Raw genomic sequence first — 26,051 nt, forward strand, 5'->3', positions numbered from 1 at the left:
TAACTGAGTAACGACGGTTTCACTTTATTTTTTCAGAAAACGTTTTAACATGAAAGCAGAAGCAGAGTCTGGGAGCTCCTTGCTTTAAAGTTGTTGTGTTTAGAAGGGAAACAGGAACATGAAGGACTGGTTCAGTGCTGCTCCGCCATCATCTCTTCAGTTTCAGCTCAAAAAACCGGCTCTATGGACTCCACCTGTGGACACGATGAAATGATGAAAGAAATATTAAATAGTTTGCTTTTCTTTCTTGGGTAAAAAAATGCAATAATGTTTGTCTCCACAAATAAGCCTGAGGGTCTTTGTTGTTTGTGCTTATGGGCCAAATATCAGTTCAGAGTACCCACCCTTTTTGGAGTCCCTGGGACGAGTGCTAGATAGTGCTCCATCAGGGGACTCCATTGTCCTGCTGGGGGACTTCAATGCTCACGTGGGCAATGACAGCTTGACCTGGAGGGGTTTGATTGGGAGGAACGGCCCACCTGATCTGAACTCGAGCGGTGTTTTGTTATTGGACTTCTGTGCAAGCCGCAGTTTGGCCATAACGAACACCATGTTCGAACATAAGGATGCCCACCGGTACACTTGGTACCAGGGCAGCCTGGGTCACAGGTCGATGATAGATTTTGTAGTCGTATCATCTGACCTGCGGCCGTATGTTTTGGACACCCGAGTGAAGAGAGGAGCGGAGCTGTCAACTGATCACCACCTGGTGGTGAGTTGGATCAGATGGCAAGGGAACATGCCGCGTAGACCTGGCAGACCCAAACGCATAGTGAGGGTCTGCTGGGAACGCCTGGCAGAAGAAACCGTCAAGACGGTCTTCAACTCCCACCTCCGGCAGAGCTTTGACCACGTCCCGAGAGCAGTGGGGGACATTGAGTCCGAGTGGGCCTTGTTCCACTCTGCGATTGTCGAGGCGGCTGTTGCTAGCTGTGGTCGCAAGGTGGCCGGTGCCAGTCGTGGTGTTAACCCCCGTACCCGCTGGTGGACACCAGAGGTTCGGGGAGCCGTCAGGCTGAAGAAGGAGGCCTACAGGGCGTGGCTGGTCTGTGGGTCTCCGGAGGCAGCAGACAGGTACCGGATAGCCAAGCGGGGTGCAGCAGTGGCAGTTGCCGAGGCAAAATCTCGGGCGTGGGAGGAGTTTGGTGAGGCCATGGAGAAAGACTATCGATTGGCTCCAAAGAGGTTCTGGCAAACTGTCCGGCGCCTCAGGAGAGGAGGTCAGCAACTCGCTCACACTGTTCACAGTGGGGATGGGGAGCTGCTGACGTCAACTGAGGCTATAGTCGGACGGTGGAAGGAATACTTTGAGGAGCTCCTCAATCCCACCAATGCGCATTCCGAGGAGGAACCAGAGCTGGGAGGCCTGGGGATGGACTGTCCGATCTCGGTGGCAGAAGTTGCTGAGATAGTCAAACAACTACACAGCGGCGGAGCCCCGGGGGCGGATGAGATTCATCCTGGGTATCTCAAGACTATGGATGTTGTAGGGCTGTCATGGTTGACACGTCTCTACAACATTGCGTGGTCATCGGGGGCAGTTCCTAGGGAGTGGCAGACTGGGGTGGTGGTCCCCATCTTTAAGAAGGGTGACCTGAGGGTGTGTTCCAACTATAGGGGGATCACACTCCTCAGCCTCCCTGGAAAGGTCTACGCCAAGGTACTGGAGAGGAGGGTCCGATCGATAGTTGAATCTCAGATAGAGGAGGAGCAATGTGGTTTTCGTCCTGGCCGTGGAACTGTGGACCAGCTCTATACCCTTGCAAGGGTGATGGAGGGGGCATGGGAGTTTGCCCAACCAATCCACATGTGCTTTGTGGATTTGGAGAAGGCTTATGACCGTGTCCCCAGGGGCACCCTGTGGGGGGCGCTCCAGGAGTATGGGGTGGGTGGCTTACTGTTAAGGGCCATTCAGTCCCTTTACCAGAGGAGTGTGAGTTTGGTCCGCATAGCCGGTAGTAAGTCGGACCTGTTCCCAGTGAGGGTTGGACTCTGCCAGGGCTGCCCTTTGTCACCGGTTCTGTTCATAACCTTTATGGACAGAATTTCTAGGTGCAGCCGTGGTGTGGAGTGTGTCGAGTTTGGTGGCAGGAGAATCTCGTCTCTGCTTTTTGTGGATGATGTGGTCCTCCTAGCTTCATCCAGCTCTGACCTTCAGCTCTTGCTGGGTAGGTTCGCGGCCGAGTGTGAAGCGGCTGGGATGAGGATCAGCGGGAGGGACTCGGAGTAGAACCGCTGCTCCTCCGGATCGAAAGGAGCCAGTTGAGGTGGTTTGGGCATCTGGTCAGGATGCCTCCTGGACGCCTCCCTGGGGAGGTGTTTCGGGCATGTCCTGCCGGCAGGAGGCCCCCGGGTCGACCCAGGACACGTTGGAGAGGTTACATCTCCAATCTGGTCCGGGAATGCCTTGGGGTCCTGCCGGAGGAGCTGGTGGAGAAGGCCGGGGAGAGGACGGTCTGGAGCTCCCTAGTTGGGATGCTGCCCCCGCGACCCGGACCCGGATAAGTGGAGGAAGACAACGACGACGAAATTTGCCTGAATGGGGTCTGTTATGGAGTTGCTAATGTTAACGTTAGCGTCGACTAGCCAAGATGTGCTCGTCTCTCCTGGTCACCAACTCAAAACTGCCTTGCGTTGCATGTCAAGGTGGGCAGATCCATGAATACTAACTTTGTCTAACGTAGAAGGGACTGGCTTCGTTCTGTTTCGATGACTAATGCAGTCGATGGGGGCGAAGGCCATTTTCAAAGGTGACTTTCAAAATAAAAGTCATGTGCAGGTAAGCGTGTCTTCCTGTTAAATCCTCTGTGAAACTCAAGAGTGGCTGATGGTGTTTCAGGGTTAGGGTTAGTATTACACGGCTGCTCAGTGAAGAGCTCATTGAGGGTCAGAGGTCGTGAGCCTCAGAGGAAGCTTGTTCCTCAGCCTTGACGCTGCTCAGCCAGGAGCATGAAGGGAATAGTTTTGACCAAGCTCTGAAATGGTTTTCAAACTTTGCTAAGGTCATGATTGTCAACCACCCACTGTGCTGTAGACCTTTTCACTCTGCCCCGTTGTTTCTGACCAGTCCAAATCTGCCCTTCATGTGTTAAAATACTTTACAGCCAACAAACTTTCCTTCACCCCTTCTTTCCACTGGAGGCGAAAGTGCAGCGAAACGTACCACGCAGCGATTAGCCGCTGTTATAGTGGACGCGTTCCATTCCACTGGCAGCAAAGTGCAACGTTTTGGATGCGTCCCAGAAGCGAGGGGAGGCGGTCATTACGTTACAAGTCTATCTTTACACGCTACGCTTCCAAAACATGTCAAACTCTGCAGTTTAGATCGGACCAGACAGGAAGTCAAACAAAATCAGTGTAAAACATCCGGAAACTTTCAAAATAAAAGTCATGTGCAGGTAAGCGTGTCTTCCTGTTAAAACCTCTGTAGCCAAAGTGAACTGAACAGAAAATAAACCAGACCTTCTTGGAGACATGCAGCCGTCTTTCTCCTTGCTGAAATCTCGCGTGGTGTTGCAGTTCTCCCATGATTTTGTGAACGTGGAACGCTTTCACATCTGAAACGCTCCCGGTTGGGAATGAGCTTGCGGGTAAAACGCCACTACTACGTTACGCACCTCTTTTGCGGCCGGTGGAAAGGAGGAGTCAGCGTTCAGAAGCTCAGCTTAACAAAGACGATGGTTTTTGTTGAGGGACAAAAATGCTTTGCCTAATGGAGTCCTGTACTAAAGGCTTCAGCGACGGCCTTATGGTGGCAACACCTCCACCGGTGTGCGCCAGCTGTTGTGGTGCAGCAGCTGGGGACACCTGCTGGTGGTGGTTTGGTACCTGTGATCCGCATGCCCCAGGGCAGCTGGGGCTACAGTTCATCTCATCACCATTTGGGGATGAATGTGTGCGTGAATGGATTAATGACACTTTAGCGTAAAGCGCTTAGGAGTCCTCTGACTCAGAGAAGCGCTTTACAAGTACGGGTCGTTTGTCATTTACCGTGTGTACCCTGGAAATTCTGCTTTTCCTCATGTGTGCAGGTTAGCTGGTCAGCTAGTGTTGCGGGATTAAAATATGCTAACCTGATGCACTGACGAGGGTGGGTTCCAGCTCATGTGCGTGTGTGTGTGTGTGTGTGTGTGTGTACATGTGCTTTAATGAGACTTACCGGATGACGAGCTCTCTGTTTAAGGGTGATGCCTTCTGACAGTAACGCCTTTGCGGTCATCTCATACAACGCTGAATCTTCCAGCTCACTGTGGCTCTTTAACTCTGAGTACTTGAGGACAAACCTGGAGAATTACAAAAATAAAAACGGTCATCTACTGTCATTAAACTAACCCACTACATCTAGTTATTTCAGATTAAGAGACAAAGAAACACATCAAGACGTTTTATCTTCATCAACACACAAAAATAAAATAAATTCAGTCAAACATACCTCTGGCATACAGACACAAAGTTTGAATTGGAAAGATCAAAGGACCGGGAACCTGTCCCATAATGCTCATAGAACCACCTGGAAGACAGGATATGAGGTATAAAGGAGAGAATAAACGTTTTAACACAAGTACAACGTAAAGAGGACATATTAGCATTTCTACAGTCGATTCAAAACAAGTTCATGAAGTTCTTTGTCCTCATATAAAGCCATGTCAGCGGTTTTATTCTCGACAGTTTCAGTACCTTCCAGAATGAGCCACCTTCCAGTAGCCACGCCTCCATCCCCAATCAGGCTGCTATGAGGGGAGGAGTTCTGATATCTGGAGGAACTGCTGCGGCTCCAGTGTTGACAGTAGGGCTGCAACTAACGATTATTTTCATAATCGATTAATCTGTCGATTATTTTTTCGATTAATCGGTTTGTTATTGTTTAGCTATTTAACCTATACAAGTGATGAATACATTTCAGTTAAGAAAAAGAAAAACATAAGAGAATTGTGCAGTTGAATGCAATCTATTTTATTGCACATGAACACAGTCAGCGGTGTAAAATGAGCTAAACAGTGCAAAATATCAGTCCAGAATAATTTTTTGGCATCAAAATATAAGAGGTAAATTCCATAAAAAATAATGTAGAATCTGGAATAGAATTTGTAAGTGGTATGCATTGCTGGGGGGTGAGTGTCTTGTTCCCCATGTAGTTGTCCATCGTTGCTTGTTTTTTTCTGCATAAGAAACACAAATAGACTGAATTAAGTACACATATAAAATAAAGCAGCACACACACTACAACACTAAATCAATATTATATTATTTGAATTAACAATATACAGTGATCATTTATTTTGACAAAAATGTGTTGTGAGGCGTTTTACAGTGTTAGATAGTAAAACAGCCTTTTATTAGTAAAAAAAAGACTTTCTGAATTTCTCCTGTATTTAAAAATTGAAAGCGTACAACTATGCCGCGTTATATTCACCTGGACACAGCTCGTCTGTATATTTTTCTCCGCGGAGTTGTCCTTTTTTGAATGAGGAACATAGTTATGGGTTTGTGCCGTTTTTCTCTTAACGAGAACATTCTTATAAACAGACGTGCTAAATTTGGCAAGCGCATGATACACAACACGGAGGAGATTCACGATTGCATCTAGTCAATCAGAAGTAGAACACCGTAGACTGACGCGGCAAAAAAAAAAAACATGTTTAACATCCACTATAACGAACTCAGCTAAAACACTAAGTCCCAAATTTGATCTGCGTTAGCTTGTTTATTTTCTGTTACTTACCGGACATTCCTCTGCTGCATCAGCCCCCACGTTTTCGTCTCAAATGTTCACTTAGGGGCGTCGTGCTTCCGTCGTGCCATGGTTTTTGCAGGTCACCGGTCTTTTCAAGGCATCTAGTGAAGTGCTCCCATACTCGTGAGGTTTTTGTCCGAGGTTTCTCTTGTTTTGTCGCTTCTATTTTTCTTCCATATTTCTTGTTGATCCGCCATCTCTCACAGCAAGATGAGCGTCAGTAACGTGTTACGTCATGAAAACCGAGGGCACTTATTGGCTCATTTCTTCTTCTACGGCTCCACTGGTAGATCAGTGGCTCATTACTGCCACACACTGGCGGCAAATTTAACAGATTGTAACCGATGTCAGATTGTGGTAAAAAAATAGACTTTATGCGGTAAAATATGATTATTAAACAACTAATCGATGACTAAAAAAGTTGTTAACTATTTTAATAATCGATTATAATCGATTAAATCGATTAGTTGTTTCAGCTCTAGTTGACAGGTCAGGGGGATTCAATTCTAATTCCCATATTGTGATGTCACAATAGGCAGTAGAGACCCACATGGCAGCACAAAAAGATGCGAAAAGTGCTTTTTGTTTACTTTGTCCTCCATAAATGACTAAATGTAAATGAGAACTGGAGATGAGGAGAGATCAAGACTTGGTCAGTAGACATGAGGAGTTCATAACAATCACATTTAACCGCATCCTCAGGTGTTTTTTTTTAGATCCAAGGAAACAACCCATCACAAAAAGTGCTGACACGATAAAACATGACACTGTGTTGGGAGAGTAGGACTCAGTGTTACATCTCTAAGAAATAAAACAGATCTATAAAAGAGTTCAGGTGTGCTCAAATGCAAGGCAGCTGCAGGTGTTTAGTTGTCCGTGTGACCAGCTCACTTACGCTCTAACTTTGTCCTCCGCGTAAAAGATGGCAGGAACGTTGCTCTGCTTGTTGACGAATGTTCTGGTTTTTGTCTTCACATACAACGGTTCCTTCTTGGGGGGGAAAGCCTCGTACACGTCAAACCAGATGGGTTTGTCTGCTGGCTTCATCACCCCCGAACACATCAGGTCTCGGACCCTGGTGATTATGCAAGAGCACTGTGATCAGAACGCGTTAGAAACAGATGCCATATTTATTTGTAGTAAACGGTTTTATGGAAAACGCAACAGTGCTTGGGAAAGATTTCATCATTTTTTGTTTTCAGCTACATTTGAAAGTCGTTTCTGCGTGCAGGCTTTGGGACGAGCAGGTGAGGAGAGGTGAGTTGCAGACATGATGCAGGAATATAAAAGACGATGATGATGATGATTAGGGCTGATTGATGATGAAGACCATGTGTTGTTGTTTATTCTTGAATTACTGAAATTAATTAACTTGCACAATGTTGTAATAACACTTTCCCTTTTAATGTTTATAACACTTTTCACAGAAAAAAACACAAAGTGCTTTACAAAAAAAAAACATTGAAACGTGAAAAAAACAAAATGATAAAAACAAATTTGTAAAGAGACTTTAAATCATTAAGCACCTTTATAAATACGTCCAGGCTGTCACGATGACCCGTGACTGTTTTAATAAATTATACATGTTTCATTAATAAAGAAATAAACACACCTGTCCTGGTTGGCGCATGCGCAAGAGAAAAGTGTGGAAAACGCATTCAGCGTGTAGTTTTCGAGTTTCTCGTTGTTCCGCGTGCCTGCTTGTTGAAGCCTTGAGGGACACCGTGACACTTACCTGCTGAACACGGTCCCAACCCTCTCCAGTCTGCTGCCCGCCATGATGGCTGTTAGCTTCCTCCTTCACGAGGTCAGGCGGTTTCTCGTGCGGGGTAAACGCGCACAAACACTGAGCTCTAAGGCTGGAGCTGTTAAAAAGTCCCTATTTTATTAATGTAGTCATTTCCTTCTTCATCTCAGTTCTGAAGCCCCGTTTTGTCGCTACGCACGTGCAGGCCGTACCCACAGGAGCCTTCTTCTTCTTCTTCGACTCAATTGCAGTTGACGAACCAACTGGGAGATTTATTACCGCCACCTAGCGTAATAACCTAGCGTAATAACACATTCGGATGTGAACAGAAGGGAAACCAGACATCTTAGGGAATAATTCATGCTCTCTTGGACCATTTTCACCATTACACCAGGGCTGATTTCCATCAAATGAAAGATAAAACTGGCACATTAAACCCCAAACCTTAGAGATGGACCATAGCTCCTAGTCACCAATTTCCTGATCAGATCTATTCCCAATTGTCTCATCAGCTGTAGAGTGAAGGAACTCGTCATAATTCATGTTAACCACTGACTGGACTGGTAGAGATGGGCGTTTGTGAAACTGGACATGTGAAGTCTGATCAGCATGTCTATGGCGCTGTTGCTAAAATCTCCACATTACACACGTAATTCAAGTGTGAGTCTGCTGAACACTGATGGGACTCCTAGCATGGAAACGCTGCGTTCACACGGCACGAACTCCACAGACATTTTATCACTAGACAGAAATAAGAAAAAGTACTTTCACTGAGTTTGTTATTAGAAAATCTTTCTGTATTTACAGGTTTTAACAGACAAGCAAGTGCGGTCAGAGTGCTTATATACAGAGCAGCACGTTAAAATGAGTGCTAAAACATTACGGTATTTACAAATGGACGACAGCGGAAAATACACACTAAGAACAAGACTTATCACAAAACTTCAGGTACTCTACACAGTATCACAAATCCCATGGACTGTACAGTTAAAAACCAATAAATGGTAAATCTACATGAAATCCAGCGTTCCTCCAAATGAGAAGCCCTGAATCATAGATATTTACATTGTTTACATATAGTGTGTAAGCATGTATGTTCTCATACATTTATAGCTACCTGTGGTGCAAACGCAGCAAAAGAAATTACAACGTGTAGAATTCAATACTAAAAATAAACAGCTGTGCTAAATGGGCCGACTGACGCGATAAAGGTACACCATACAGAACTCATAGACTTGCAAAAGTAATATAGAGCGCAGGTAAATAATATTGTCCCAACGGTCTGAAGTGAACAAAACGTTGGTCAGTCATTCACAAACAGAAGAGATTGTCGATAATACTTCAAGTTCATGCAAAGTTAGAAACCGTTAGATAAACTAAACTTTTCCCTGTTGACCATCCAGCTGTGCAGCATTCCCTTCCTCGTGATGCAGAAGGTGCAGAACAATACGCGGGCGGGGTGCTTCCTGTGTCGCTATGGAACGGAGTTGGAGCGTAGTACGGGCACTTGGTGGGAGGGGCCAGTCTCCAGGTCAGCCTCGTCCTGGCTGGACGGGCTGCTCGCTGTGGCCGAGCTGGGTGGTGGCGTGGAAGTGGAGGCGGGGCCAAAGCAGGCTGCACTGCTGCGGGCGATGGAGCTGCTGCAACCAGCAGGGGGCAGCACCTTGCTCTCCTCCTTGGGCTGCCCGCTGGCGAACTCCGTGATGCTGAAGACAAACTGGAGGCAGCCCAGTTTGATGTAGCTGCCATGGTGGAGGAGGGCCGTTCCCTCCCAGCCCGCCCCGCTGCCTCCAATCAGCCGGGAGCTGCTCGCCTTACAGCTGCACGACGGCTCGGCCCCACCCTGAGGGTGGCTGCTCATCACCCCGCAGAGCGGCAGACAGCCCAGCGTGGGGCCGGGACCCTCGTCTTCCTCACGCTTCCTACTGCGACCTGCACACACAACACAGGCAGCAGGTCGGAAAAAGGACCCGGGGGGGGGGGAGGGGTTTCACTCATAGAATCTTTTTACTTTCTTTAACACATAAAGTACTACTACTAGTTCTTCAGTGTGTATCTGCTCCGTCTCCTCCATCCCAGTGAGCCATGAGCGATGGCTGCTCACACTGAGGTCTCTTCCTGTTAACCCATTCACCGCCACTGACGACTGAGGCCTTCAGCAGCGTTTTTCACAGGGCGGGCCTGGGAACTACCTCCAGAGTAAACATCATGCCTCTAAAGTTGATTTTCATCCCCGAGTGTCACACGCCCCGTAATCAGGAAGTGGACAAGCCATGAACTAGGAGATGGTTTTGGGACGCTGCTACGCCTAAAGCGAGGCGCTAACAGCTTCTCCCGTCTACTCTTGCTTTGGTACTGGTGGTGTTTACATCATCACAGAGCTCGATGTTCTGTGACTCTTCCAAAAACAGTAGAAACACTGGCAGTGAATGAGTTAAGGGAGTTTTCCTCTCCACTGTCGCTGCATGCTTGCTTAGTATGAGGATTGCTGTAAAGACTCTGACACTAGTCAGTGACTCGATGCCACCTGCTGGGTTCTTATATAGGAACCTTTACTGATTGGCTTAATGACCCAACTCGCTGTTTAATGAGTTGGTTCAAACAATAACAACAACAACAGTAACAACAACAACAACAACAGTAAAGTGCAGTGAAGGAAACAACGGCGCTTACGGATGATGCCTTGGACCTTTGCCACCAGGCCACTGGGTGAAGATGGAGAGGCTTTCTCTGAGAAGTCACACGAGTACAACACGTTGTCCACCGTGGTGCCATGCTCGCTGTAGTTCAGCAGCTCATAATGCTTGGTGTTCTGAAGGACACACACACACACACACACACACACACACACACACACACACACACACACACACACACACACACACACACACACACACACACACACACACACACACACACACACACACACACACACACACACACAGCATCATCTGCATGCTCAGCCCCGTGAACACATGTCCACACTGCGGGCTCGTACCTCATCATAGAAGATGCAGGCGTGCTTCCCAGATACGTAGTTGCAGGTACCGTAGTTTGTAAGGCACACGTCCATGTCAGCACCTTCACACAAAACAGGAAGTGAGCCGGGCTCGTACAGGAACTAAACAGCTGTTTAACTTATTCTAAAACAACATGTTGGTTTAAAATGGTCGCAGGCTGACAGACGACCACAGATGGATGAGAGCATGAGAACAGAATGCACTACAGTGGGCTCTGGTTACCTGATCCTATGTATAGAGTCCTGTAGCACATGCTGACGGCTCCTCCTCTTCCTGTTAGCGGGTAGAAAACCGCCCGGGCCTGCACCTTCCTCTGCCCTGGAGACAACAGCACGCAGCTTTTACCCCAACAACCTCTTTATCAAACGTTAGGTATAACAAGAGCACATTCGGGGGTGAGGTAGTGTCTCACTGTCAGGGGGGGGCGACGGAAGTTTGGAGGCAGCGCTGGTGGACGGTACAGGTGAAGAACTGGGAGCTCTGGGAGGAAACAGCTGCTGGATCCTCTGATAGGCCAGCAGCTTGATCAGCTCTGCATCCAGTCTGTCCAGTTCAATCTCTGATCACACACACACACACACACACACACACACACACACACACACACACGCACACGCACACACACACACACACACAGTTAAACCCTGGCTTGGACCGGGACAGACGGTTCCACGTGGGCAGACTTACTCCCGTCTCCCCGGTCGTTGTTCATGCAGGAGGACAGGTTGGAGATGGACGCCGGCGCTCGGGGCGGCAGAGCAGGACCCGCCTTCACGTCTGCAGAGAAGCACCAAGTCAGCACCTCACATCCAACTAGAGGATGAAACCTCAGACTCATGCAGAGCCAATTATTTCCCATCGGAGTTTGTTCCAAGCCTTTAATGCTAAACACATTCGTTATTCAGCAGCGTTGGAAGCTTGACCCGACCTCCTCCGGGAGCGCTGCTCCACCAACTTCCTCAGCCAGAGACAGAAACACACAAACGGACGTGCTAACACCACCTACATGTTCTAGATTTTGGTAAATGGCCTGTAACTGACCTAGCACCTTCTACAACCGCCCAAGGCACCTTACAACACACTCACACTGGCAGTGATGAGCTACACTGTAGCCACAGCTACCCTGACAGCGGCGAGAAGCCTCCGACCACCACTAGCAGGTCTCGCTGCGACAGAAGGGCGTTGAACCTGCAACCATTCAACTATGGGGTGTTCACTCAACTCCTTTACCACCGTCGCCCCACGCTTGTGGAACCTCACTGGACTCATCAGAGAGCAGGAAGCGAGTCACCATGGCATCTCAGCAGCGCTGCCACCATTAGTCCGGTCGCCACGGCAACAAAAAACTAAATAGTGGACGTTTAGTCTGTGAGCATTTTTTAAATCTCGGCTGCTGCAGCGCCTTCGGCGGCCGCCTTCTGCTCGAGGCACATGATCAGTGGCGGCCATCTGGGTCAGCCGTCCAATCAGAATCACCGGAGAAAGATGACATCACAGTGAGTCAGCAACGCAGCTCAAACGTTTGGGAGCATTCTACAAAGACCAGAGAGCAAACCCTGCAGGAACTCTCCTTCCACGGCAGCACCTCAACAGGAAGCACGTCCCGGTGGAGGTCTCGTTAGCCGCTAACATCAACAGAGCTACGGTGTTCGTGGGTGTAGCAACAGCAGCAGCGACGGTGACGTTACCGCCATTAGAACACGTCTCGCATTTGCTCCAAACAGCCATTATTTATAGTATCCCGCTACGTTAGCTAAAAAGCACTCCGCCTCTTCAACGACGAGTCGGTTACAGAGCCAGAAGACTATTTCAGCTGGACTCACTTGTGAACACAAGTCATGTGTGTGTATATTTGGTCCACTAACAGGTTACAGTTATTAAAGTTGTTGATGAGCTGTAATTGACTTTATCATTAGACGGTACGTAACTGATCACTCTTCAGGCTAGGAGCTAACGGTGGTCTATTAGAGCGCCTATAAGCTAAACTTATGCAGGACACAACTGGCCGTGGTGGCCGCCCTACCTCTCAGGTATCACTGGCCATGTTTCATCATCACCAGGATGTTTTACACGTGGCAGCATTCGCTTGTGAACCCAGTCCAGCAGGATTTATCATCTGCTTTCATTCCTTCACTCATCTGAGGCTCCTGCTGTCACCATGTGCTGAAATGGAACTGACATGGCAGCACGTGACACGTGCACAAGCACTCTGCCTGAAGCCGTAACTCTCCTACTCACACTCAGCACCGATATAAGCTCGGAGGAACCTCCCGCCAGGCGTCACGAACCCAGAACCCCGGTGAGCAGCACACTCCAGCTGCCGTCCTCTCTACGGTGGTCAGAAGCTTCTCACACTTCAATCAGAGCTAAATATTCCTTTATTTGCACTCAGCTGATGTTATTATTGACAGTTTAGCAAGTAGATAAGGTGGAAACCATTGAGCTGTGGGCCGTATGCATCAGCCCACACCTGTGTGTGTGTGTGTGTGTGTGTGTTAGGCCGACGCCTTCATCCAAATGACACGGACAAGGTGAACCGTCGGAGCTGGGTTAGGGTTAGCGAGGTGACGTACCTGAAGTTGGTAAAGACGGCTCCATCTTGGTCGGGTCGTGTTCTTGGCTGCCTTTAGGTGCATCTGAGTGTGAGCTGCTGGTGATGGAGTAGCTAAGCTTCTCGTCTCGGCTCACGGACTCCTCCTGGAGCTCCGCCGGGCCCCGGTGGTTCTGCTGGCTGCTGAGGGGCCAGACCGTAGGGCAGCTTTTCTGAGCGCAGGTCTCAGGCTCCTTTTTAACCGCTTCACTTCCTATGTGCTTGACCGGCTTCAGGGCAGGAGCCGGGTCTGGGGGGGTTGTACTAGGCTTCAGTGTGCGCTGCAGCCCATCCTGCCTGCAGGGGTCGGAGGCACTCTTACAGTCTATTGGTCCGTTGGCTTTGGATGGCTCCAGCTCTGCCAGAGGTCCGTTAGGTCTCCTACAGTTCTGACACGGGTCCATGCTGCATTTACAACCAGCCAGGCCTGCTAGGGTGTCTCTGCTAATAAAGGCCCCTGGGGGGGGTTCAGGCTTAGAGCAGGGGCCAGGGGAGGAAGTCCTTTCCAGAGAGGCCCGGGTGTTCAGGTCCTCTGGTGCAACGCGTGCTTTGGCACCATCACACTCTGCTGAAGACGCTGCCTTCTGTCTGATGGAGAGGTGCCTCATGATGCTGCACTGGAGGGCTACGATGTCCTGAAGCCACTGCCCAACACAGAGACCGTGCTGTTGTTAGTGAGGAATAGGAAAGACTCGTCTAATCATTCAGATTTGATTAACGGAGCTTTTTCAAATATTTTTTACTTCATAATCCCAATCTGTCCAACCTGGAGCGCTGGAGGACCTACGCTTCTCAGCTTTAGGATTCCCCTGGAGGAAGTGGCTGGAGAGAGTTTTCCTAAAGACGCCCGGCAGACGCGCGAGCGCAGCGGTCCATAACCGACACGTTTACCCATGAGCTTCCTTCCCACTGCGAGCATTTCAGACACAAGCAGCAGCGCCAAAGTCCCGCGCTGCCACAGAAACCACAACATCACGCGTGACTTCATCAGTTCCCACGACAACAAGCATGGCAGCATTTATACACAAAGCTCTGTGGTTTATAGTCTGTTCTGCTCACCTCGGCTACATTTCACAGGAAATGACGTACTTTTGTGGCTATTAAGCAAACGGAGATCTGCACACGACTTATTTAGAAAGTATCCGGATTTTTTACTCCTTTTGTGTTTGACTTCCTGTCTGGCCTGATCTGAACTGCTAAAGGAAGCATAGTGCAGAATAAATAGACTTGATGCATAAATGTATTTGTTTTGACTTGAAGCATGACATTGAAGCACTTTCCGCTTGGTGATGCGGCTCGCGGATGGAACGCGCTTCACAACTCGCAGCGTTTATGGTTCATGCGGCTCGTCTCTGCGGTGAGCCAATATTCTCCCAAACTGTAGGGGGCAGCGTGGAGCTCTACGGCATGCATCCAACACTACACCATAGTAGAAGTAGAAATTACTGTTTACAACATGGTATTCCAGCATTTTTAACAGCGTCCTCGTCTTTTCCGACAGTGCGAGCTATTTCTCTCCAAGAATTATTAACATCATGTTGATCACGGTGAACTCTGAGAGCTGAATCATACACATGTCTGTATTTACGAACCTCTGCCATACTAGTTCTTGCCAGTCCGCCATGTTCTTCCGCGTCCGTCCGTCCGTGTGGTTAGAAATTTTCCGAGGTGCGCGTTGCGGAAATTCTGGGCCGTGTGGAGGCGCGTGGTCGTTAAAATGACGCAAAATGACTCAACTTTTCCGCGCGGAGCCATGCGGACCTCGCGGACGCGTCAAGCATAAACCAACCTTGAGTCTAGCAGAGCAACGCGTCACCAAACCTCTGGATCTACCGAACACGCACCTATCGACTAGAATGCCGGCCAACGGCGGCGGGCTTCACTTTGCAGACGTTACGCAATGCTTACGCATCCAGTGGAAAGGCCTGGCGAAAGCGCTGAAACGACTCATTCTGGAAGGTCCTGAAAATGCCAAGATTACAAGGGCTGAATTTGCTGTAAGTGAGAGGAATTTAGTGCAGAAACTTCACCAACATGTTTTGCACAAGCCATCGAAATATTCTAACCAAACAAGTGGTCGTGCGTCTCCTCTGATACTGTAGAGTGCAGGGAAAACAAAACAAGTTGTGTTTGGAATATTCGTACAGAATTTGTGACTAAAAGGTTTCCAGGTCATGTGTAATTCTAGAACATGACCCACCTCGTCCTGCTCTGCCTCAGTGGTCTGGTGCTTATGAGGCTGATGGTCGGGAACGCCGCTACAGACCAGCTCCAGCTGGCGCACCCCTGCAGGAAGCAGCATGGGGGGAGGACTCTGGTACTGAGCCTTGATGGCATCTGGCACCTGAACGAAAACAACAGTTTGAAAACGTTCCTCTCCTAACACGCATTCTTCATCCGTGAGCTTTTTAATGACTGGAGTCAGAAAGGAGAACTCAGAGGATCGGTGATCAAGCGCTGATGTCAGACGCCGCCATGACATCATCACTCAAACACACACCAGCGGACAGAGCAGCGGTCTACCTTAACGGTTTTCCTGTTCTGCGGGTGAGTCGTGCGCCGATTGGGAGCGTTCCGCTGGTGGGCTCGGCGCAGAAAGTCCAACTTGACAGCGTGCTGGGAAACCCTGTCCTGGAACTGGTCAAAGAGCTGACAGCGACTGGACAAACTCAGGCTCTTCTGGTCCAGCTGGACAGAAAACAAGGACAATGAGAGAAAGCCACACTCCCACCCAAACGGATCAGACTAACAGGAAGTCGGCTTAACTCAAGACCAGTTTAGGCTTCTTACCACCAAGTGCTCAACGTGGTTTGGACACATCCACTTGCCCGCGGGTAAAGCTGTTAGTGGCGGGTCCAGACAGTCCATGTGAAAGAGGAGCGGACAGTAATCACACTGAATCAGCGGAGCCAGCCTGCAACTCCTGTGTGAAAAACAAACACACTTCAGCACCACAGACGGGTCAGTCTTCTGTCAGTGCTGAAGTTGGGTGTTTTGGTTTTGTCGTGTTGAGTAGAGCCACAGCCGGCTGACATCCCTGAGCCTGGTCTTTAGAAACATACCCTGCTTGGTGGGAGAATCCCAGTAGCACACTGGTTTCTAACCTGTTGCATGAAAAGCAGACTTTAACGGGTAGAGGGACGAGTCCGTTCGTGTCCAGTTCATGCTGGGGCCTTCTGAAAGGCTTCCCTAGGAGCTCCTCCTTCCTCCTCCGTTTGCTGCTGCCTGAAAAGCAACAAGACACCCTTCAGAAGCCCCCTACTGGTGAGAGCCGGTAATACACCTGAGTCCAAAGACAAGCTGGAGACAGGGGACTCTGACCTGAATGCTTTACTGATGTAACTACAGTTAGCTTTACTGGACGCTTGCTAAATGACATCCTGCTGAGCTTTACCATCCAGCCCACCGGACAACAGTCTCAGGTCTGTGGGCGTGCTAAAGGACTGACCTGGCAGCGCAGTGGTGCAGGTGAGCTCAGTCGGCAGCTGAAACTGGGTGGGGTTTCTCTCCATGGCTGCAGCTATTAGGAGCTGAAAGGGTCTCTTGAGGAGACGAGGTGTTGGAGCTGCTGACGTTGCACTCTCAGGCTCTGCTCCTGAAATATCATCCTCTGGCTCCACCACCTCCTCCTCTCCATCATTCTGCTCCTCTGATGGGGTTGGGGTAGAGGATGTGTTGGATGTCGGTGTCCCGGGACGACTGCTTGGCCTGCTGCTGGTCCTGCGGTCCAGAAGGCGGACCTGCGCTACTCTTAGGCCAGGACCTGCAGCTCCGGCTCCTGGAGGCAAACCATCGAGCCTCAGTGGCCCAGCAGTGGGCTCCAGCTCTACAGCGGGGGATGCTGAACGCTTAGACAAGCTCCTTTCCAGTAAACCATTAGTCTGTTCATTCTTCTGCTCCCGTTTCTGATGAGAAACAAATGAAACGGATCAAAAGGAATGACCTGATTGCAGCAAACGGCACTGACTCAGAAGAAAGACTCTTGGAAGGTTTATAATGAGCAGAGATAATATATGCTGTAGAATACACACACACACACACGGTAGGACGTTCTGATCCATTCAACTATTAATCTAACAAAGTTCCTTTTTAAAGCAGACTGGTACGGGATGGGAAGCCTAATGACAAAGTGTTTAAAGTTCTTCAAATAGCTGAAGTTTTAACTGAAAAACACCTCAAGATAAATTAAATGAATGTAAATTTCATGTGCTAATATTTCAAGACCCGAACATCTCAAAGATGGATCACAACTTAACCTAATAAAAAAGAATCGTGCAGGCGCACCTGCAACTCACCTTTTTTCTAACGTTACAGCGATGACACATCCATTCACCTGGCGGGAGCATCTCTTCACTCAGAGGTGGGTTACTATAAACAAGCATAAACCATCAGGCTTGAAGGAGGAAATGATAACTGTCCATTCAGTCACGTGATTTAAACTGAATATCAAACCAAATCTATTTGAAAATGCACTCGGAGGCCTTTTCCCAGCAATGACTCCCCCTGGTGGACGGATCATGCCATTACAGTAGAATATGTATAAAACTAGTTCCTCCACATGAAAGCAGCTGATCTAGGAACTGCTCTATAATAATCAGAGGCATCTGAAACGCATCAGCGGTGGGACACGTTACCGTGCGGGGTTATCACGCATAGCTGGGAAATTCCCGTGTTCACAGCTGGTTTAACAGTTCAGCACAACCTGTCACGTCCCAGATCAGCCTGCCACTGACCGCCATGACCAAATATAGTCAAATCGCTTCCAGGTGACAGCCAAAACGCAACTCCTCAACCAGATGTGATTAAGCAGAAGTTCCTGATGCGCCACCGGAAGTGTCACAGCGATCAACAACAACAACAACAACCGCTACACACTCACAAAACCACACCGCCGGTTTAATGCTATTCGCAAACCTTTCGCCCCTCGGCACCGAAATGTAAAGGTTGGTAAGATGGCGCTGAAGAGAGCAGAGAAGTCGCCATATTGTAAACAGAGGCAGCCTCGACTCCATTTTTAGCAGCAGCAGCAGCAGGAGAGGAGGACCGACTGCAAGTCAACTCTGCCTCGTTTAAACCGCAGAGAGCAAACCTTAATAACACACCTCTGGAGCAATCATCGAAGTTACGATCAACCGTCTGGTTATAACAAGCTAGGTAATAGGCGTGACAACATCCCCCGGTGTGTGCGATAATGCAGAGGGAACTTTATTCGTTCACAGAGAGATTATGTGCTCAACACCAACAGGCAGCTGGTAGTCCCAGAGCCGTTGGGTCATAACGGAATTCCTGTAATTCAGAGCAGAACTGACTTCTACAGCCCCACCATGGTTAGCATCTACAGCCCCACCATGGTTAGCATCTACAGCCCCACCATGGTTAGCATCTACAGCCCCACCATGGTTAGCATCTACAGCCCCACCATGGTTAGCATCTACAGCCCCACCATGGTTAGCATCTACAGCCCCCCACCATGGTTAGCATCTACAGCCCCACCATGGTTAGCATCTACAGCCCCACCATGGTTAGCATCTACAGCCCCCCACCATGGTTAGCATCTACAGCCCCACCATGGTTAGCATCTACAGCCCCACCATGGTTAACATCTACAGCCACACCATGGTTAACATCTACAGCCCCACCATGGTTAGCATCTACAGCCCCACCATGGTTAGCATCTACAGCCCCACCATGGTTAGCATCTACAGCCCCACCATGGTTAGCATCTACAGCCCCACCATGGTTAGCATCTACAGCCCCACCATGGTTAGCATTCACCGCCTAGCTAAAGCAGCACCACAGCGCGCGGAGCTGCTGCTGCTAGCCAGCACTCACCAGCACTGTAGGTGGAAAGCTGCGGGACAGTGGTCACAGCAGAGCAGGTCTCCCCCCTCCCGGCAGCTGTCGCAGGTGTCGTGGTTGGTGGCTCTGCCGCTCCTCCGGACGTCTCTCACCAACTTTCGACTCCTCTTGTCCACGTCTTCGGACTTTGGAGGCGCGAGTAGAGTTTGGATTTGCTGTAAAATGAAACCAGGGCGGTTACATTTACACAGGAAATTTAAAAACGTAAAAAAATGCAGGTTCTATGACCGAAGACTTGGTTGTTTATTAAAATAAACAACCAAGTCTTCGGTCATAGAACTAAGCGAGAGACACCACCAACTTGAGAGCACATCACAAACCCTAACCAGACTTTACTGACCAAGTCGCTCGTAAAAACGCTATAATGGCCATAACTACCCTAAGTAAAACAACATCAAACAACCAGAGTGCTAGAAAAGCTCAATCTTTCCACTGAGGCCTTCAAACGTAGCAACCTCACCTCCATTAAGCCCCCAGAGGTATCCAGATCGTACACAATCGTCGGAGTTTCCATTTTGTCCCACATTCATTCAGAAGCAAACGCTGCAGGAAAGACTTTGAAGTTTGATCTCCTTGAGATACACGGCAGTGAGTGCTAATCCCGCAAAAATGTTGAATTCCTAAAGATTGTGGCCAGCGGCAAGATGGTTAGCTATCACTAGCTAGCTAAAAAGCTAACTACGACGCGCAAGACGTCAGCCAGTCAAGGTTGTGAAGCTAACGGGCTCGGTCTTATCAACAGAAGAAGTCAGAGAAAGACGCGAGCCTGGTAGCACCACTTTTATGTGCAATCACCGAAAATACATCCAGTATTTGATGATCAATGGATATTTGCTCATGGCGACAAAATCCATCGGCGGCCTAGCTGGCAAGCCATGATTCTCGCTTCTGGTCCTGCAAAAGGGAGCCCTGTAGATCTGCAAACCCCTCCGCTCCCATTGTCCACAGAATAAAGAACCAAACAATCCACTTTGAAGTTCGGCGTGCCTCGGTCCAAAACACAGCTTCCGAGCGCGTTTAGAAAATGTAATACTCGATTCAAGGGTGTGAAGATGCAAATTTAGATGTTATTGTTGTGGGGAACGGCTGTGCATCTACACGGGCTATTAGCAACATCCTACCAGTTGGCGCAACCGCGAACCGCCAGACGCGCATGCGCACTGGTAAAGGAAAGAAATGGACAACATTGTAACGATACTAATATTGTAATGAGTGTAACGAAGTGTGAGTCCGTTGTAGACCATTAAAGGCTCTTGCAGCAGTTAAAAAAATTCAAGCCTCAAAACACACAAAAAAAGGTCTTTGAGAAAGTGTAGGCGTTAAAATAAAAGTAAAGAAATGAAGCTTCAATTTATTTTCATCTATTATACTTTCAGCTATTTAAACTCATCAATGAATGTTTAAAATGGTCAGGAAAACCTTTGCTTTTGGTTGTGCGCTCAAACACGCGGCAATACGGTATTGTTCCTTTGAGTTTCTTCAAAATAAAATTTCCGGGTTACATTATTTAGATCCATAAACATGAACCTCAGTTTTCATGTTTATGTTTAGCTCACATATAATACTTTTATTACACATATAGTACTTTTCAATTCTACATTGTGGTCAATTTCTTGCTGAGAAAGTGTAATTGCTTCAGTACAATGAAATTGGAATAATTAAAAATAATTGAAAGTGACCTAAAGTGGCATTTTAAAAGTTCTTGTCAGCTCATGAAAGAACCTGTTACCTTCACTGTCTTTTTTTAGTGGAATGGCAGAATCAGCAGAAATAGGTTGCTGAACTTTTCTGGAAAAGGCTTGGTTTAGGAAAGTTTTCAAAGAAAAACTTGATGTAGTAGCTTTGTTTTGTTTGTGTTACGTTTCCTGTGCGATGTGAAGCAGAACGGGCTGCTTATATTTTGAAAGTAACTCATTCGCGATGTTACCGTAACTTCCGTTTCTGTTAAAACTGTTTATTGAATCGCTGAAGAAAAGATTCAGAACTTTTCCACACAATAAGCAGATTGTTGGTTATTAATTTAGAAAACATCGGGACGGTTTTCAAACTAAAATTAATTCGAAACGAATGAATTTACTTTTATTTTACTTTTTAAACTAAAGGAAGGACAATATAAAGCTCCAAAAATGCAACATTTAAAAATTTGTATATTTTTATGCAAACTGTTGGGTGAAACTCAGACAATGCAGAAACTGGTCGTCCTTGGTCTGGTGATGTTTCTCTGCTTCACCAGCAGAGGGAGCCACCGCCTTAGCGTTTAGCCGGATAGGGTTATGTTTTAGTTGCTTTGCTGATGGAATGATTGTGATCTCTTTCTACAGTTTCTGGTTGGGCCTAGTTGATTTTATCCAGAACGACTTGATTTATTAGCTTTAAATATGTTCATAATGATTACATTCAGTGTTCAGGCTATCCATTATCACTATGTTTTTTATTTTGAGGAAAGAGTTTTATTATTCAATAAAAAAGGCGGTTCATAACAAAACTCTTGCTCACTCTCTTTCTTAACTGCTTTTCATCAGCAGGGTTGCAGGGGGCTTTCTAACTCCAGCAGTCATTGAGCGAGATGCAGGAGACACCCTGGATAGGTCGGACAACACACCCACTCACACCTAAGGACAGTCATCATACCTGATGCTGGACTGCGAAACCAAAATTGTTGAGCTACTCATGAATAATCAGCATATTCAGTATTAATAGCCTTTTGTATTATCACATATTTTTCCAATCAAACTTGATATTTAGAATAAAGATCTTAACTTCTAGAATTTAATTTAACCCTGCAGAACTACGACCTCTCTGACCTGCTCTGATTCTTTCTTGGTTTCCTTGTACTCGATTTTTCCTCGTCTCCCAGATTTTGTATGATTCACTTTCATTCATTCTTCAGAGATTTCACCACTTAGTCTGATGCCCAAAGGTGCTTTCAACTTCTAATTTAATTTGATTTAATGTGAATCACTGCAAATCTCTGACTGAATTTTAATTCACTTGTTTTATCAATTTGCTTAAAGCTGCTATCCAGAGTTTCCCCCTTTCAGGACTATGATTTTTTAGAAATCCATAAAAGTGATTGTTCTCGTTTGGGTAGCCTTGGATTTTCCTGGACATCTTTTCAGCCCTCTTCTCGAGGAGGTCTGCCTGGAGCCGGGCCGACACACCCACTGCCGACTGATTGGCTGACTGAAAAGCAGACCTATTATTATTGGGAACCTCCGACTGGCAGATAGAATCAGCCCGCGGAGGCTTCCCGCATGCATGATTCATTATCCTTCTGGATGCTGTGGAGTTAACAAGCCTCTGACTGAAGCCGTTTCTCTCTGTCCCTCACTGCAGTGAGGAGCGCTCACACACACACACACACACACACACACACACACACACACACACACACACACACACACACACACACACACACACACACACACACACACACACACACTGACACATACACAGTACTGCCAGACACAGCAAAGCGGGATGCAATATCAGAGTCAGAGTCTCAAAAAGCAAGACTGCTCACACTACTTCTCCGCGCTCTTTTGCTCCGCCCATGTGCTTGGAGATGCGCTCATTATATCACAGACCACCGACCGCCCATGTGCTCAATCACAACTGCATTCCTAAGGCCGCTCATTATATCACAGACTGGGAAAAATTAATGCAAGTCCACAGGGAGCCTAACTCACGCCCTTCTACTTCTGCACCATGGGTCCCCAGAAGAACGACAAAATGAAGGCAAGTCAATGGGGCTAAAATTTGTGAACAAACCAAAGGAGATGATTTTAGACTTCAGAAGAAACAAGGTGGAGTCAAACACTGTTTCCATCATGGGAGAAGAAGTGGAGGTGGTTGAGGAATACAAACACCTTGGAGTTCACCTGGACAACAGACTGGACTGGAGAAAGAACAGCGAAGCCGTTTACAAGAAGGGACACAGCAGACTGCACTTGTTGAGGACGCTTAGGTCCTTCAATGTCTGTAGCAAGATGCTGCAGATCTTCTACAAGTCTGTTGTTGAGAGTGTAATCTCTTCAGCCATCGTCTGTTGGGGTAGCAGCATCAGAAGCAGGGACCTGAAAAGGCTCAACAGCCTAATAACAAAGGCTGGTTCTGTTCTGGGGACGACTGTGGAACCGCTGGAGGAGATTTTTATTTTATTTTAGGTTTTGTGTTAAAATAAGTCCAAATGTACAACCAGACACAAAGAAAAACAGAAGGAAAATGGCTGTAAGTTCCGCAAACTTCTAATCCTTCCTTCAGGAGGAAAGAACCACCATAAATATCACCATGTGGTAAGTAGTAGCTACGTTAGGGGAGGCGTGATTATGTGGTGACGGTGTCGGTACAGGATCTGCACGGGTGCAAGATCGGCTCGGGGTCCTTCGACTGCCGATGACGTCAATGTACGGCAAACCCACTCGGACAAAATACACTACACATCTATACTGTTGGAAAGAATTTAGCAGTTTCGTTATTAAAATAATGTTTCTTAAGACGTAAGTTTGTGTTTATAATGGTATTTGTAAATTAAACACTATATTTTATTCATGATGTTGAACTCCTCTTTGAGCACATCCCTTGAAGGATCATAGGTATTAGTAACACCTGTGAAATTGTATTTGCAGGAAAGAAGTGTGTCCCGTTTATTTAAGTATTTTGTGTTTAGAGTTTTTGACATCTTGTCCTATGGGGTGCCATTTGTAAAGTCAAACAGTCATAATCTAACAGCAATATTTTTGGTTATTTAGCAAATAATAAGAGAAAAAATTGGGAGTTCACTTTTTCAAAGTCATCTTTTCACCATGTAATTCATACATTTATAAATGTTAAAGTTTCCAAATAAATATTTAGTTAGCAAGCTAAATATTTAATCTATAGTTAAATATTTCTTTTGCAAACTAAATATTTAGGTCTGATCTAAATATTTAGTTTACAAAAGAAATATTTAACTACAAATTAAATATTTAGCTTGCTAACTAAATATTTATTTGGAAATTTTAACTTTAGCATTAGCATTCCTATGGGTTTTTCCATGTACATTAGCATTGCGCTAACCACTCGCTGCCAAATTGCAGCCTTTGCGATTAGAAAATCTCCTTTTGTCACATCACAATTTAATTGCACATGCAGTTAATCGTTCAGCCCTAATATACATGCAGCTCTATGCTAAAAGTGTATTTTCAAAGAGGTAATGATGGATTTCTTTGTAAAAGTTGTCCATCTTCCCAACAGAAAGATTTGCCTGGACCAACGTAATGTGATAACAACGTAACGTGATTACGTAATTCCGTACGGTTCATGTTCAGCCAATCAACTACTTTGACGTCATCGGCAGTCGACGGACCCCGAGCCGATCTTGCACCCGAGCAGATCTGGTACCGACAATGTCATATGAGACGTGCTGATGTCTGTTTTGTAGTCATGCTATTTACGAACATTTACAAGCTGAAAAATCTCAAAGTATGTGACAGACATGTTCGAAACACCCATCTTTAGTTTTCATTTAAATTGCAGTACAACATATGCGCGATCCAGGGCCGAAGGCAAAGCGGATTAGAGAGTAGCTCTTTTAGCCCCATTGACATGCATTCACTTTTTTATTCTTCCGGGGACCCATGAAAGGGGAAAACTCCAGAAAGCTACTTTAACAGGCTCCTGCCAGCCTGATGAGCTGCTGCACAGGTGATTCGCGTGTTTCTCTCTAACTCCATTAGCTTGAGTTAGCATGTAGCTAATCTCCTGCTGATCTCCGATCCACTTTGACCGAGGTGGAGCATGATCATATAATGATGCTCTGATCGCAGTGGTCTGTTCCACAGGCAGCCTGTATAAACTACAGCCTTGCACAGAAGCCAGGTGGCCGTGCAGATTGGCTACCCCTTAGCTCTTTCTCAGCTTCTTGGGTTAGCTAATTTAGCTAGTAGCTTCATTCAGGGGCGGAGCTTCAGAGGGGGCAGCAGGTCCCTGGCCCAGGTTTGGGAGGGACCCGCCCTGGGCCCTCATCTGCTGCTGCTGGGGATCTTTGACAGGTGGAGGCCATCATCGGCCCTAAAGCACACTGGCCATTCTGGGATTCTCTAGAATTCACACCTGGCCAGTCCGCCACCATTGTTACATCATATTAGGTCAGTAAACTGGCACTAAAGATCCAGTTACCAAATACAGGGCTCCACCTCTTTCCCCATGTTTTGGAAAGAGAGAGAGACAGAGAGAGAGAGAGACAGAGAGAGAGAGAGAGAGAGACAGACAGACAGAGAGACAGAGAGAGAGAGAGAGAGAGAGAGAGAGAGACAGAGAGAGAGAGAGAGAGAGAGAGAGAGAGAGACAGAGAGAGAGAGAGAGAGAGAGAGAGAGAGAGAGAGAGAGAGAGAGAGAGAGACAGAGAGAGAGAGAGAGAGAGAGAGAGACAGAGAGAGAGAGAGAGAGAGAGAGAGAGAGAGAGAGAGAGAGAGAGAGAGAGAGAGAGAGACAGAGAGAGAACTAACCATGTTTATCATGGTTCTCTTTTTCTCTCAGAGTCTAACTTCCATTCAGATTCTGAGAGAGAAATCTGCAACCTTGTGCAAAGATATCATCGGCCTAGAGAGACAGTTAATTCCTTAAAGCCTGACACATGAAATAATAATCAGAAAACATTTTTGAATAATTTTAATACAACAATATTTTACTTATACAACAATATAACAACATTTTATTTGTACTTGGCAACTTTAGCTTCCACCAGAGGGCAGAAAACATATATACGATTCAATAAAGCAACTTTTTTGGGAAAAACTAATCTTGTTAAAATGGTTAGAAGTAAAAAAAAGTAGTGTAACGTCCAGAAATGGTCAGTTTTCACTTACATATTGACCGGTCACCTACAGACCTCATTCCACTATCTGAGTGGCGTTTCTAACCTGCTTTCTAAAGCCCAGGGTCCTCATTTATCAAGCTTGCTTACGTACAAAACGGGGTCGGAAAACTGCGTAAGCAACTTCCCACGCAAACTTTGGGATTTATGAAAGAAAACTTAGCAGAAAAATGTGCGCAACTTTAAGTTGACTAAGGACCTGGCTTACACACATGCTGGACATGGAGAGCGCCTGCAGTGCTGCA

General features: G+C 47.0%; 2 protein-coding genes across 3 annotated transcripts; both read right to left on the reverse strand.

Moving 5' to 3' along the window:
• Positions 1 to 8: 8 nt before the first annotated feature.
• On the reverse strand, positions 9 to 7,747 carry mrps23 (mitochondrial ribosomal protein S23). Its single transcript, XM_015941658.3, has 5 exons — positions 7,470 to 7,747; positions 6,630 to 6,809; positions 4,433 to 4,510; positions 4,160 to 4,283; positions 9 to 194 (listed from the first exon to the last, which is right to left on the reverse strand). Exons 1-5 carry the CDS (start codon positions 7,511 to 7,513, stop codon positions 168 to 170), a joined length of 453 nt encoding a protein of 150 aa, XP_015797144.1. The 5' UTR covers positions 7,514 to 7,747; the 3' UTR covers positions 9 to 167.
• Positions 7,748 to 8,243: 496 nt separating this feature from the next.
• phf12b (PHD finger protein 12b) lies at positions 8,244 to 20,121 on the reverse strand. Of its 2 annotated transcripts, XM_015941657.3 has the most exons (15): positions 19,411 to 20,121; positions 18,924 to 19,105; positions 17,387 to 17,459; positions 16,540 to 16,996; positions 16,196 to 16,316; positions 15,882 to 16,014; positions 15,615 to 15,779; positions 15,292 to 15,435; positions 13,075 to 13,735; positions 11,189 to 11,278; positions 10,914 to 11,060; positions 10,724 to 10,819; positions 10,480 to 10,562; positions 10,155 to 10,293; positions 8,244 to 9,413 (listed from the first exon to the last, which is right to left on the reverse strand). In XM_015941657.3, exons 1-15 carry the CDS (start codon positions 19,474 to 19,476, stop codon positions 8,956 to 8,958), a joined length of 3,015 nt encoding a protein of 1,004 aa, XP_015797143.3. In that variant the 5' UTR covers positions 19,477 to 20,121; the 3' UTR covers positions 8,244 to 8,955. The 2 variants fall into 2 exon arrangements, with proteins under 2 accessions (XP_015797143.3, XP_070399835.1); XM_070543734.1 differs by lacking the exon at positions 19,411 to 20,121 and having other exon boundaries at positions 17,387 to 17,484; positions 18,924 to 19,056.
• Positions 20,122 to 26,051: the final 5,930 nt, after the last annotated feature.

This window comes from Nothobranchius furzeri, chromosome 13, assembly GCF_043380555.1.
Source record: "Nothobranchius furzeri strain GRZ-AD chromosome 13, NfurGRZ-RIMD1, whole genome shotgun sequence".
Taxonomy (NCBI): Eukaryota; Metazoa; Chordata; class Actinopteri; order Cyprinodontiformes; family Nothobranchiidae; genus Nothobranchius; species Nothobranchius furzeri.

Bases quoted from the DNA above. Each gene is read 5' to 3' on its own strand.
- mrps23 (XM_015941658.3), bottom strand. From the start codon at position 7,513: ATGGCGGGCAGCAGACTGGAGAGGGTTGGGACCGTGTTCAGCAG. The intron at 6,810-7,469 runs GTAAGTGTCACG...CATAATCACCAG, and splicing joins GTTGGGACCGTGTTCAGCAG to GGTCCGAGACCTGATGTGTT. The intron at 195-4,159 runs GTAAGTCTCATT...TCGTGTCCACAG, and splicing joins AACAGAGAGCTCGTCATCCG to GTGGAGTCCATAGAGCCGGT.
- phf12b (XM_015941657.3), bottom strand. From the start codon at position 19,476: ATGTGGGACAAAATGGAAACTCCGACGATTGTGTACGATCTGGATACC. The intron at 19,106-19,410 runs GTGAGGTTGCTA...TTCATTTTACAG, and splicing joins CCTCTGGGGGCTTAATGGAG to CAAATCCAAACTCTACTCGC. The intron at 17,460-18,923 runs GTGAGTGCTGGC...GCTTGTTTATAG, and splicing joins GCTTTCCACCTACAGTGCTG to TAACCCACCTCTGAGTGAAG.